The sequence below is a fragment of the Anomaloglossus baeobatrachus genome, chromosome 9 (assembly GCF_048569485.1).
Source record: "Anomaloglossus baeobatrachus isolate aAnoBae1 chromosome 9, aAnoBae1.hap1, whole genome shotgun sequence".
NCBI classification, from domain to species: Eukaryota; Metazoa; Chordata; class Amphibia; order Anura; family Aromobatidae; genus Anomaloglossus; species Anomaloglossus baeobatrachus.
Genome location: NC_134361.1, coordinates 93718914 through 93734048, shown reverse-complemented (window position 1 = coordinate 93734048; position 15135 = coordinate 93718914). Strand labels below are relative to the sequence as shown.

General features: G+C 47.2%; 1 protein-coding gene across 1 annotated transcript in view; it reads left to right on the top strand.

Moving 5' to 3' along the window:
• ZC4H2 (zinc finger C4H2-type containing) overlaps positions 1–13528 on the top strand; it is a 64486-nt gene extending 50958 nt beyond the window's left edge. The window contains exons 3-5 of the mRNA XM_075323893.1: positions 3444–3616; positions 6091–6253; positions 12935–13528. Of these exons, the coding sequence (XP_075180008.1) occupies positions 3444–3616; positions 6091–6253; positions 12935–13048 (450 nt within the window). The 3' untranslated portion in view covers positions 13049–13528. The remainder of the gene's footprint in view (positions 1–3443; positions 3617–6090; positions 6254–12934) is intronic.
• Positions 13529–15135: the final 1607 nt, after the last annotated feature.

Here is a 15135-nt window from a genome sequence, read left to right as displayed (position 1 = left end):
GGATTTGCGATCCTTGGCGGTAGTGGACGAGACTGTGGGCTTAGAGGATGACCAGTTAGAGGAACGAAAGGAACGAAACCTCGATTGGTTCCTGCCCTGGGTAGGTTTCTTGGCTTTAGCTTGTGGCAAGGAAGTACTCTTCCCGCCAGTAGCTTCCTTAATTATGTCATCCAGCTGTTCCCCAAACAGCCGTGACCCAGTAAAGGGGAGACTCGCAAGGTACTTCTTAGAGGAAGCGTCCGCTTTCCACTCTCGAAGCCACAAGATCCTGCGGATCGCGAGGGAGTTAGCGGAAGCCACTGCCGTGCGGTGAGAAGCCTCCAGGATGGCAGACATGGCGTAGGATGCAAAAGCCGAAGCTCGGGAAGTTAAGGCATCCATTTCAGGAATAGAGTCCCTGGAAAGGGAATGAATCTCCGCCAGAGAGGCAGAGATAGCCTTAAGAGCCCACACCGCCGCAAAAGACGGAGAGAAGGAGGCTCCTGCCGCCTCAAATACAGACTTGGCCAGAAGGTCAACCTGGCGGTCAGTGGGATCCTTAAGAGAAGTGCCGTCGGCCACCGCAACTACTGTGCGGGCTGAGATTCTGGACACTGGAGGGTCCACCTTTGGGGACTGGGCCCAGTCCTTAACCACCTCCGGTGGAAACGGGAAACGGTCATCTGAACTACGTTTCGGAAAACGTTTGTCAGGACAGGCCCTAGGCTTGTTAACAGTGGTCTGAAAGCTGGAGTGGTTAAAAAACATACTCCTAGGTTTCTTAGGAGAGGTAAACTGGTGTACCTCTACCAGAGAGGGTTGATCCTCTGACTCCTGTGGGTTGAGGTTCAGTACGGAGTTAATGGACGCAATCAAGTCACTAACGTCCGCATCACCCTCAGACATATCAATGGGGTACATAGAGGCAGCGTCTGAGCCCACAGTAAAGGAATCCTCCTCGCCCTGCACCTCGGCTTGTGAATCAGAGCCGTGGGACGAGGAAGGAGAAGGGTCCGTGCGTCTCCGTTTAGGGGGACGGGGTCCTAGGACTTGCTCTGAGGGCTCTGCAGAGCTCGGAGCCGCAGAGACACCCTGAGAGGGAGGCTGATGCATAGACAGCAGCGTCTGGGACAGCTGCCCCATGGAATCGGCAAACGACTTGGAAAGAGCCTGTGAAAAGGATGCTACCCAAGCCGGAGGTTCAGCCACCGGGACCGAAGCAGCCTGAGGGACCCCTGAGGAGGCTCCAGGCTGAGACACAACCATATTAGCACAGTTATCACAATGTGGGTACGTGCTAGGCTCTGGCAGAATTAGCTTGCAAGCAGTGCATATAGCATACATGTTTGCAGCTTTGCTCCTAGTGACAGACATGCTGCTGTGGAGGAAGCTCTGCAGCCAAAACACACTCCTGTAGAAAGCCTGAGTGTATAAAAATCCACAACCATAGGTTGTGGCTTACCAGCCCTGCTCTCTGTGTCCTCCGGATTTCACCGCTCCCCTGTAAAGTGACAGCTTTCCAAAAAGTATGCAGCTGCAACATCCAGCGCTTCTCAGTGATAAAAACGCTGATAAAATGGCGCTGGGAGAAGGAGGGGGGGCGTGTATAAGCCCCGGAGCGGGAAAACAGAAGCACAGAGATACAGGGGGGTAGACAGGGGAGGGGACATCTCCTTAGAGAGAAGTGCCCTCCCCTCTGCTGGCCGGGCGGTGGGCGGCGCTGTATGCAAAACATACAGCAGAAGCCAAAAACGAAACTAGGCCCAAACTGAAGCCGGGGCCTAGATTTCAAAGTGCGGCCGACGAGCAGGCACCGTCGGCGCGGTTCTCATGGGAAATTCCCAGAACCGGCCGAAATTAACAGTAACGCTAAAGCACATACTGCCCCCATAATAAAAGCACCCGGGACCCCTGAAAAAACGTCTCAATACTTAGCTTTGAGACGCAGGGCCATGTCCCTGAGTGGGGTTAACGCTCCTTCCAGCAGGGACCAGACAGGGCTGTGGATGGAGCCGGCCTCCTGCAAGCAGAGAGGACCGTGGAGGCTCCCACTTCAAACAGAGCCTCGACAGAGGATGCGAAGGAGCTCGGCATGTGAAGGCTCCAGCCTTATGAAGATCAACCTTAACAGCACCCCGCAGAGTGGAGCGTGAAGGGACATGCCGGGAGTCCAGATTGGACCCGCTTTTCTTCCAAAACTTTAAAAAATTAAAATAAAATTGAAAAAAATATGAGGAAATAAAAGTGTGTGTATCCTCCTGAAACACAAAGCGTTGAACTGGGTAGATTGTCATCCAGGGGGTGTATATAGCCCGGAGGGAGGAGCTACACGTTTGAGTGTAGTGCTTTGTGTGTCCTCCGGAGGTCGCTAGCTATACACCCATGGTCTGGGTCTCCCATAAGGAACGATGAAGAAAAAAATAATCACTTATGTGCTGAATACCGGCAGCTCCTGGAGCGATCGATTGGACAGGAGTCTGATCCTATACTATCGCTGCCGGTAATCAGCTGATGAAGTCCCCTGACGGCAGGATCAGCTGATAGCCGGCCGGGCGCGAAAAAGCCGGCGACACCGCGATCAGCTGATGCGTCAGGTGACTGCATCAGGTGATCAGCGCCAGGTCCTGCAAGCAAGGTCCTGCCGGCCGGGGAGACTGCACACAGCCAGAGCGGCGGGACCGGGAGGAGCTGGGAGCGGGCATGGCATCGGGACCCTGCAGACAGGTGAGTATATGACATTTTTTTTTTTCTACTGTTCTCTTTGTTTTTCAGCTAAAAAAAAACGCTGTGTGAGGACAGCACTTCTGAAAACCCATTGACATTGCTGGGGAAGCAATGTCACTGCGTTTTCAGCACAAAAACGCGGTAAAAAACGCCGCTAAAAACGCGGCAAAAACGCCTAGTGCGCACAAGGCCTATGGCTGCATCCTTTGTTGCTGCTTAAAGTGTTTGTCTCAACATCAATAATGGATACAATTGCCAAGAACTTGTGGAAACAAGCAATTTTGCCAATTTAATTTTATTAAAAATTGCTCTTTTCACAAGGTCAGTGAGGTTTTTCTTTTATTGCTTAATTCTTGTCTAGGTTACCGGCCACCGCCGCCAGTTTTCAGCGTGGCTGAGCATGTGCAGCACTTACAAGCTCTATTCAATAGAGCATTGACCTAAATCTGACTGGATCACTGGAGCAAACGATCAATGATCCGACCCAGCTTTGGTATCCTCCAGCAGTGCAGCCATGCTGATGGTCCGAGCTGTCAATATTCAAGAGTACAAACAGGAAGTTGGGAGGTTGGGGAGCGGTGCGCTCCGGAAGATGAGACAATCCTTTAACCTCTCTCTCTGTATTCTAGTAGATGCTAGACATGCATAACTTTAGAAACTATTCATGATAGTTTGTTTGTCTGATGTAATTTTGGTTACCAAAAAAGGCAGAATATTGGTATTCTTATTTTGTTTGACAGATGGAAAACACTATCAAGCAGTCTGAGAATGACTTGAACAAATTACTAGAGTCCACACGCCGCTTGCATGAAGAATACAAACCTCTGAAGGAGCACGTGGATGCCCTGAGAATGACGCTGGGTCTACAGAGACTGCCGGACCTGTGCGAGGAGGAGGAGAAGCTGTCTCTGGAGTAAGTTGTGTAGCGCTGCCTGCGTATCTGTTATGTTTGTATCTACATCCATCCAGGCTGTGCTAATTCTAAGCCTGAGGTCACAGTACAGGCCGTATCCTTTTTGCATGTAGTCAAAATCAGCTAAAAGTCTTGCAACATTTTACAAAATCCCAATACAAAATCATACAAAATCCCAGTTATTAAAGGGTTATTCCCATCTCAAAGATCCCATTCCAATATATATGATGTATTAATATTAGCAAATACCTCCAATTAGAAATGTAGTATAGTTCTCTTGATATAGCAATGTCTCTTACTTCATGTGCAGGGCATTGCAGCAGGTATCCATGGTTATGTGCACTCATATAGTGACGGTTACCATGGATACTTAAGCTGCAATGCCCTGCATATGAGGTAAGAGACATGGCTATATCAGGAGAACTATACTACATAATTGAAGAACAGACGAGGTGGAGGAAAGCTTGACACGCCCAATGGAATAGGTCACCACACATCCATGGAGTACAACGATATGAAGTCCGCCAGGTGGACTATAACTTGAAAAGAAGGAAAAGATATCGGCACATCCAACGTAAAATAATTTCTTTCTTTGTCACATAGTATTAAAAAAAGTCCATCCATATTTAGAAGACCCTGATGCGTTTCCGACGCAAAAGAGCGTCCTTAATCATAGGCTAACATTTTTTGCAAGCTCTAGACATTTTTAGAATTTGTAGTGTTATTATTACACCTACTACATATTGGGATAGGATCTTGGAGATGGGATAACCCTTTTTAAAGGGATTTGTAACAGATTAGGGAATTCCTCTATATATTCCTGAGGGCTTCTTTCCCACCTGAGACAACTAATATTTATACTCTGTACGGGCACCTAGATGTTATTGAGCCAGTGAATTGCAGTTATACTGTTCTTTTGGAGATCGTGGCATGTATGGCTCATTCATTCTTAGGCTAAGTTCACACTTCTGTTGTTTTGCATCAGTCACATGCGTTGCTTGACGCATGTGACTGATGCGTTGTACAACGGATGACAAACGGTGACAAAGAAAAGAATTTCTTTGTCGGACTCCGTTGTGTGCGGGGGGCGGAGTTCGGGGGGCGGAGCTGAGGACATCAGTGCCGCGGTCTGCATGGCTGGGGACAGGTGTGTGTGTGTCTACATGCGGAGTGCGAGAGGGGGCGGAGCCAAGCGGGGCCGTGGAGCTGAGGACGTCAGTGCTGTGGGGACTGCAGGGCTGGGGACAAGTGAGTGTGAGTGTGTACACATGCGGTGTGCGGGAGGGGGCGGAGCCGAGTGGTGAAGTGTCGGCCTCTTTGTACACTGTATCCAGGGTAAATATCGGGTAACTAAAAGCAAAGCACTTTTTGCTTGGTTACCCGATATTTATCTTGATTACCAGCATACACCGCTTAGCGCGGGCTCCCTGCACCCATAACCAGTGTAAATATCGGGTAACTAACCAAAGTGCATTGCTTGGTTACCCGATGTTTATCCTGGTTACGGGGGGGGGGGAGCCAGAGAGCACATGCGCAGCGAAATCCTACAGATCGCGATGCTCCAAAAACGTTACAGGCTGTGTTGCTCCCGCCCGGCGGTCAGTTAAAAAACGACTGACCGCGACGCAGCGGATGCAACGCAGCATCATCAGTCACAATCCGTTACTAATAGAAGCCTATGGGGAAAAACAGGATTCCTGCAAAATATTTTGCAGGATACCGTAATTCCTCAAGGCTACGGATTGTGACTGATGCAAAACAACGGAAGTGTGAACTTAGCCTAAGGCGGGCTTTGCACACTACGACATCGCAGGCCGATGCTGCGATGCCGAGTGCGATAGTGCCCGCCCCCGTCGCAGCAGCGATATGTGGTGATAGCTGGCGTAGCGAAAGTTATCGCTACGCCAGCTTCACACACACACTCACCTGCCGTGCGACGTCCCTGTGGCCGGCGACCCGCCTCCTTGTTAAGGGGGCGGGTCGTGCGGCGTCACTGCGACGTCACACGGCAGGCGGCCAATCAGAGCGGAGGGGCGGAGATGAGCAGGATGTAAACATCCTGCCCACCTCCTTCCTTCCGCATATCCTACGGAAGCCGCAGTGAGGCCGGTAGGAGACGTTCCTCGCTCCTGCGACTTCACACACAGCGATGTGTGCTGCCGCAGGAGCGAGGAACAACATCGGACCATTGCGTCAGCGTAATTATGAATTACGCCGACGCTATACCGATGATACGATTACGACGCTTTTGCGCTCGTTAATCGTATCATCCAGCCTTTACACACTGCGATGTCGCATGCGATGCCGGAAGTGCGTCATTTTCAATTTGACCCCACCGACATCGCACCTGCGATGTCGCAGTGTGCAAAGTGCCCCTAAGGCTCTGGCTTTCGCCAGCAGGCCGCTGTATGACACGACTATTTGGAATTAACGTTAGTTTGGAATAACGATTGTATCGTATATTTATGTTGCAGCTACTTTGAAAAGCAGAAAGCGGAGTGGCAGACAGAGCCCCAGGAGCCACCGATACCAGAATCCCTGGCAGCAGCGGCTGCAGCCGCCCAACAGCTCCAAGTAGCCAGAAAGCAGGACACCAGACAGACTGCCACATTCCGCCAGCAGCCGCCTCCCATGAAGGTAACTGTGCCATCTTGTTTTGCTATCCGCTAACTGAAAGCCATATAGCCCTGTACTTGGCTTTCTTGGTCAGGTCCCGTAGAGTTTGAGTGCATCCATGACCCCCGCTCTATTCATAAATGGACACAGGACTCCCATTCTCCTGACTCGTGAGGATCCTAGTGATGGGAGCCTTGGCGATCAGATACTAATCAACTATCCTGTGGAAAGGGGGTGAATTGTAATTGTGGAACAACCTTATTAAAGTTGGAGAATAAGTCTTGGTCAGTAGCACTGTTCACGACTGCAGACAATCACCAGGGACATGGTAAACAGCAAGACCACTTAGCCCCGTATTGGTGCAACGATGATTTGATGTCAACGCTGTGGCCTGTAAATATTCACAAGAGTAGTTGCATAGATGCAGTGCTGGTTCGGGGGAGGGTGAGTAACAACAGATTAAATCTTGTTTTAAAATGGGCATGCCAATGGAGTTAATTTTGTTAAAACCCTTTAACCTCTTCACGACACATGGCGTACTGGGTCATGGATCGTGTTAGGTAAATCCCCGCCGACTGCCACGGGCAGTCAGCAGCGATCCCTGCACATATCAGCTGATTTGAACAGCTGACATATGCGTCTATCAGGCACGCGTGAGTCCGGGACCCACTCGCGCCTGTTAACCCCTTGCATCTCGCTGTCAAAATGTGACTGTGAGATGAAACAACGCGCCACGGTAAGCATTCACTTTCCTGGCGCCATTAGAAGCCATGTGATGTGATCACAAGGATCCGATGGTTGTCATGGTAGCACAAGGTCACGTGATGACTCCTGTAGCTATCATCAGTCACTTCCTCTTACACCTGACAGAGCGCCATGTGTGAGAGTAAAGCAGCTTTTCTGCAGATCACAGCTGTGTAGCTGTTATCAACAGAAAGGAACAAGCGATAAGACTGCTGATACTTATAGTCTCCTAAGGGGACTAGTAAAATAAAGAAGAAAGTAAAAAAAAAATAATTAAAGAAATAAAAAAAAAATTACCGTATTTTTCGCTTTATAAGACGCACTTTTCCTCCCCAAAATTTGGGAGGAAAATGGGGGGTGCGTCTTATAAACCTGTGCTTGCGTGCGGTGGCAGCCGGGTACCCGTGGCTGTGTGCGGGCGGCAGCCGGGTGCTGTGTGGGGTCGGCAGCCGGGTACCTGTGCTTGCGTGCGGTGGCAGCCGGGTACCCATGGCTGTGTGCGGGCGGCAGCCGGTTGCTGTGTGCGAGCGGCAGTCGGGTGCCCGTGCGGGCGGCAGCCGGCTGCCGCCCTCACACAGGCACCCGGCTGCCACCCGCACACAGCCATGGGTACCCGGCTGCCTCCGCACGCAAGCACAGGTACCCGGCGGCTTGTACGCAGGGTGGGCGGGCAGCCTGCTGGCTGCCACTCTGTGCATGCGGGGAGGGCGGCTGTGCAGCATGTTACCAGTTGTCCGCGGTCCCACTTTCAAATGATGGCGCCGGTGGAGCTCTTGGATGAGAGCTCCATCTGCGCACGCGCTGCTCCGGGAGTCAGCGCGTGCGCAGATGGAGCCCTTGGATGAGAGCTCAATCTGCGCATGCGTCGTTCCGGGCGCCATTACTTGAATCGGGACTGCGGACACTGGGAAAACACCGCATCCGTCTGCTCCACCACTGAGCAGTCGCCGCCGCTCCCACCACTGAGCCGTCGCCGCTGCCACCACTGAACCGGGACCGCGGACACTCACTGCACCGGCCTGCTGCACGGCTCACCCGCCACCGCTGCTGCCGCCACCACAGACCCCACGGCTCCTGCCACCGCGGACGCCACCGTGCCTGCAACCACGGACGCCACGGCACCTGCAACCACGGACCCCGCTGCCACTGACCCGCCGCGCCTGCCAGCACAACCTGTGCCTCCTGTGACCTCGCTTCACCACCACTGCTGCCCCCCTCCGGTAAGAGAACACCGGAGTATAAGATGGCCCCCATGTTTCTTTTTTTTACCTTTTTTTATGTCTAAGTTTGGGGTGCGTCTTATATTCCGGTGCGTCTTATAAAGCGAAAAATACGGTAAGTTCAAATTACCCCCTATATTCGCCCCATTGAAAATTAAAGGATTAAAAAAATAAAAATTATATATAATATACACACACATTTGGTTTTTCCGCATTCAGAAATGCTCAATCTATCAAAATATAAAATCAATTACTCTGATCGGTAAACAGCGTAGCGGCAAAAAAATCCAAAACCCAAAATTACGTTTTATGGTCGCTACATATTTTGCGCAAGATGTGACAACAGGCGATCAACACGTAGCATCTGTACAAAAATGGTATCATTAAAAATGTCAGCTCGGGACGCAAAAAATAGGCAGTCACTGAGCCATAGATCCTGAAAAAATGAAAAAGCTACAGATCACGGAAAATGGCACAAAAAGTGCGTCTTTTTTTTTTTTTTTTTTTTACACGTTTGTGAATTTTAAACCCTTTAGATAAAAGTAAAGCTATACATGTTTGGTATCTCTGAACACATACCGACCTGAGGCATCACACCCACATATCAGTTTTACCATATAGTGAACACAGTGCATAAAATATCCCAAAAACAATCGGGCAGTCACACTTTTTTTTTAAAATTTTTTCACAGTTGGAATTTTTTAGCCGCTTTTCAGTACACTATATGGTAAAATCAATCATTTCATTCAAAAGTACAACTCGTCCCGCAAAAAATAAGCCCTCATATGGCAAGATTGACAGAAAAATAAAAAGGTTTAAGGCTATGTGCGCACGTTGCGTACAGTCACTGCAGAAATTTCTGCAGCGATCTGAAGAGCACATGTGCGCTTTAAATCGCTGCAGAAATGTCCGTAGTGAAAAAAAAAAACGATTCCATGCGCTCTGCCTGCAGCTCCTGCCATAGACAGAGCAGGGGCTGCCGGCAAAGCGCACGGAAGAAGTGACATGTCACTTCTTAGAACGCAGTGCTTCGGCAGTAGCCGAAGCGCTGCGCTCTAAAACGCCACGTGCGCACGGCCCCTGCACAATTTCCATAGACTGTGCAGGGGACGCAGGACGCATGCAGTTACGCTGCGCTACAAAGCGCAGCGTAACTGCATGAATTACGCACACGTGCGCACATAGCCTTAGGTTCTCGGCAGAAGGGGAGAAAAAAAACAAAACGGAAAATCGTCCAGGGGTGAAGGGGTTAACGAGCAATTCTTCATATGACTGTTGGTGGTGAGTGTCTGTAGATAAAACAATTCTGCAATTTACTGCTTATTAAAACTTCAGCTGTTTTTGAAATATTAACGTCTTTGTCTTCAGCATATTGCCTTGGAGATCAACCACCACTGCTAGACCGCAGAATATGTGCAGTGCTTACAAGTTGTTTTTATTAAGCTTGTAAGCACTGTTTTTAAAACCATCCAGGATTGCTGGAGAACCGTTTTACCTCCAAATCCCAACCAATTTCAGCGCAGTGCTTACAAGGTTGACAGCAGTGGTGGTCGGACTCCTAGGCAACGAGCTGTAAAGTGTTCCTACCTAAAGAATGGCTGCAAAGTTTAATAAGCAGTGCTTGTTTTTATAAGCAATATCCACCAATAACCATCCATGGACAAGAAAATCACTGCTGGTTGAATTTGTATGACTACTACCCAGCAATGGTAGTCCGTTCCGTTTGCACTCCAGAAAAGACCATGTTAGGCTAGGTTCGCACACTGCGTCTTTTTGACGCTGCGTTTTTGGCCGCTAAAAACGCACAAAAACGCACCTGCGTAGAAAAAACGCATCAAAAAACGCATGCGTTTTTGCCGCGATTTGGTGCGTTTTTGGCTGCGTTTTGCTGCGTTTTTGATCTCTGCATTTTGCTGCGTTTTTCCAATGCATTGCATGGGGGGAAAACGCAGAAAAACGCAGGAAAGAATTGACATGTCCATTTTTTTTTTTTTAACTCAAAAACGCAGGTAAAAAAAACAGATGTGTGCGGACAGCAAAAATGAAAACTCATAGACTTTGCTGGGGAAGCAAAGTCCTGCAGTTTTGAGACCAAAAAACGCACCCGAAAAACGCGCAAAAACGCTGCGAAAAACGCACTGTGCGCACATAGCCTAAGCGTCAGTGTGAGTGTAAAACTCACAAGGCTGCGGAAGTGAAGCGATACCTCATGGAGACCTTCCTACAAGTCTCACGTCCGCAGCCTTGTGAATTTTACACATTCTAATCATAGCATTTCTGTATGCAAGGTGTCGAATTGTATTGAATTGGTGATATTCTACAATTTTTTTAATTCACTTTTTTTTCGCTATCTCATTCCGTTTTCTATACCTAGACACCACTTCTATGCCTATAGCTGCCGCCATTCTCAAGTTAACCCCTTCACGACCAAGGACGGATCTATCCGTCATGGAGCGTGTGAGGTTAAGCCCCGCCCCCTGCTGCGGGCATGTTGCAGCGATCCGCGCACATATCAGCTGTTTTCAACAGCTGACGTGTGCCTGCATGTTACGAGTGGAATCGCTTCCACTCACATTATTTAACCCCTTACATCTCGCTGCTAAAGTCTGTCAGTGAGATGTATATGCGCGCGGCCATTACTTTTACTTACCGCCACCCCCACCGGAAGTCACATGCGTGATCACGTGACTTTCGGTGGTTGCCATGGTAGCACAGGGTCATGTGATGACGCCTCTAGCTATCATGAGTCACTTTCGGTTTCACTCGGCCCGGAGCCGAGTGAATCAGAAAGTGATCATATCTGCTGTTTACAGCTGTGCAGCTGTGATCAGCAGATAGGGCAGAGCGATCAGATTGCTGACCCATATAGCCCCCTAGGGGGACTAGTAAAATAAAAAAAAGTTTTAAAAAATAAAAAAAAAACAAAAAAACCTAAAAGTTCAAATCACCCCCCTTTCGCCCCATTGAAAATTTAAAGGGTTAAAAAAATAAAAAATATACACATTTGGTATCGCCGCGTTCAGAAATGCCTGATCTATCAAAATATAAAATCAATTAATCTGATCAATAAACGGCGTAGCGGCAAAAAAATTCCAAACACCAAAATTAAATTTTTTTGGTTGCTGCAAGTTTTATGCAAAATGCAATAACAGGCGATCAAAATGTAGCATCTGCACAAAATGGTACCATTAGAAACGTCAGCTCGAGACACAAAAAATAAGCCATCACTGAGCCATAGATCCCGAAAAATGAGAACGCTACGGGTTTCGGAATATGGCACAAACCGTGCGCCACTTTTATTGAATTTTTTTTAACCCCTTAGATACAAGTAAAACTATACATGTTTGGTGTTTGCAAACTCGCACCGACCTGAGGCATCACCATGACACATCAGTTTTACCATATAGTGAACACTGTGAATAAAATATCCCTAAAACTATTGTGCAATCACACTTTTGCAGTTTTTCCACACTTGGAATTTGTTGCTGTTTTCCAGTATACTATATGGTAAAACTTATGGATTCATTTAAAAGTACAACTCGTCCCGCAAAAAACAACCCCTCATATGGCAAGATTGACAGAAAAATAAAAAAGTTACAGCTCTCGGAAGATGGGGAGCAAAAAACAAAAACGGAAAACGATCTGGGGCTGAAGGGGTTAATAGCGGTGGACAGGATATGGGAGGACACACTGTATATAAGGTTTAATGCAGCAGTTTGGATAGTAGTTGAGTTTGCATCTTAGGATAAACACCATGCACTTCTCCACATAGTAGGTTAACCACTGGTTAGGACTATACAATTTTGTGTACAGTATACTTTTGTTTCGGCTCACCTAGTGAGCTGGATCCTCCAAGCCCAAGGTCTAAGTGGGCACATGGGGATTGGTGTTGCAGGTAGGTGAACCAAGTAGCAAAAGCACTGCAGGCAGACAAGAGACTTTGAAGTAGGCATGGTAGCAGAAACTTTGTAGGCCACAGGGAAACAGATCGGGAAGCAAGTAGTAGAAGCACTGGAGGTCTCAGGCAGTCAGGAGACTAGGAAGGAGGTAGCAGAAGTACTGAAGGCTGCAGGTAGACTGGAGACTGGGAAGCAGGTAGCAGAAGCACTGATGGCCGCTGACAGACAGGAGATCATGTAGCTGAAGCTTTGGAGGCCACAGGCGGACAGGAGACTGATGCAGATGGCAGAAACACTGGAGGCTGCAGGCAAACAGAAGACTAGGAAACAGGTAGCAGAAGCTTTGGAGGCTGCAGGCAGACAGGAAGCAGGTAACAGAACCACTAGAGGCCCCAGGGAGACAGGAGATCAGGAAGCGGGTAGCAGAAGCTTTGGAGGCCACCAACAGACAGGAGACTGGGAATCAGGTAGCAGAAGCTTTGAAGGCTGCAGGCAAACGGGAGACTGGGAAGCTGGTAGCAGAAGCACTGAAGGCCACAGGCAGACCGGAGACAGAAAAACTAAGTCTTACTACGAAGACACACGTATGTGTCTTGGTGACCCCTTTGTAGGCCCGGCAGATGATCACATGGGAGCACGCCAAACTACCTGCAAAGCCCAATCTGGAGCATAACAGAGTTCAGTAGACTGAGGTGAGGGGAGCAAAGCCGTTATCGGGGAAAAATGTGTAACAGTGTTACTATTTCTTTTGTAGCAAAAGGCTTTATATGAATGTAGATTCTGCATTTGTGTCACTATAGTAAAAATGAATTGCCTATATTTGTGTTTTATTTTTCCAGGCCTGCTTGTCTTGTCACCAGCAGATCCATCGTAATGCACCCATTTGCCCACTATGCAAAGCAAAGAGCCGCTCTCGAAATCCAAAGAAGCCAAAACGGAAGCAAGATGAATAGAAAATTGTAGCCTGTCCCTAAACCAGAAAAGTCCCTTTCCCATTACATACTTTCTAGTAACAATGTAACCATGCTCGCCCTGAAGCCTGTGAAACCTTGAACTGAATGTGTGATGTTTTTTCTATTTAACGTGTTGTAAGCACAATGGGCCTGTTTTGTTACATGGAGCAGTTTTAGTATAAAACAGCTGCAAAACAAAGCCAAATATTGTACCTGTTTTTGCTGTAACTCTGCTACAACCATACATTTCCAGTGATTGTTGTAATTTTTTTTTTTCATCAAAAAAGGAAATGAAATAATATTGACGTTTTTAGTGAGATTTTAACTTCCTGCCCATAGAACAGAATCTTCCATTTGTAATAGAGGATGAGAGCAATGTACAATTACATAAGAACAATAAGAACACTCGAAATGATTACTTTACTTTAAAATGCCTCAATTGCATTCATCGCCAAAATAAAGCGAGAGACAAAAATCAAAGTTAAAGGTATTGTGTATACTTGTGCATAACTGACAAGATCATTCTAGGCTAAGTTCACACTGAGTTTTTGATGTGGGTTTTTTTTTTCTGTGTCCATTTTCACTGAGCATAAAAGTGTTTTACAGTTCCAGGTAAAAAAATGCATATGCACGAAAAACACATTTATGCCACATTTGACTGTATCAATAGTTTTAAAAAACCGAATAACATGAACCATCAAATACAAAGCACGTACCAAAAAAGGGACAAAAGGCACAGCGTAATAAATGCAATAAAAAATGTAAAAAGCACTGAAAAACACAATGGAAAAAAAAACGCAGGTAACCTAACTTTAGTAATAGGTGCAGAAAATGTGCAACATCGAAAACTCACCAAATATTCATTATGGGAACGTACAAGTTCATCTCAATAAATTAGAATATTATCAAAAAGTTAATTTATTTCAGTAATTCAATACAAAAATGGAAATGCATATAATCATGAGTTAAGGGTGATTGTTTCACCTGAAACGCGTAATGCTGTGCTGGTCATGTCATCCGTTGTCTGCATGCTAAAATAAAGACCATGGCTTTCCTCACCTGAAGAGCTGGATGTTCCTTCTTTCTTCTGTTTAAAATGGTCCCTTAGTCTGGTTCAGTAGGCTACACAATCATGGGGAAGACTGCTGACTTGACTGATGTCCAGAAGATAGTCATTGACACACTCCATAAGTAGGGTAAGTCACAAAAGGCCATTGCTAAAGAAGCTGGCTGTTCCCAGAGTGCTGTATCCAAGCATATTAATGGAAGGTTGAATGGAAACAAAAAGTGTGATAGAAAAAGGTGCACAAGCAACCGGGATAACCGCAGCCTTCAAAGGATTAAGATAAGGCCATTCAAAGATTTTTTTGAGATTCACAAGGAGTGGACTGCTGCTTGAGTCAGGGCTTCAAGAGCCACCACACGTATCCAGGACATGGGCTACAACTGTCACATTCCTTGTGTCAAGCCACTCATGGCCAATAGACAACGCCAGAAGCGTCTTATCTGGGCCAAGGAGAAAAAGAACTGGACTGTTGCTCAGTGGTCCAAGGTGTTTTTTTCAGATGAGAATAAATTTTGCATTTCATTTGGAAATTAAGATCCCAGAGTCTGGAGGAAGAGTGGAGAGGCCACAGCTTGAGGTCTAATGTGAGGTTTCCACAATCAGTGATGGTTTGGGGAGCCAGGTCATCTGCTGGTGTAGCTCCACTGTGTTTTATCAAGACCAAAGTCAGCGCAGCCGTCTACCAGGAAATGTTAGAGCACTTCATGCTTCCCTCTGCCGACAAGCTTTTTGCTACAAGCTGATCGCCTCCATGCCACGCCGCATTGATGCAGTAATTCATGCAAAAGGAGCCCTGACCAAGTATTGAGGGCATTTACTGTACAGACTTTTCAGTAGGCGCCAACATTTCTGAGTTTAAAATCCGTTTTTCAGTTGGTCTTATATAATCTGATTTTCTGAGATAATGACTTTTGGGTTTTCATTGGCTGTAAGCCATAATCCTCAACATTAATAGAAATAGATCACTCTGTGTGTAATGACTCTATATAATATGTGTTTCGCTTTTTGTATTGAATTACTG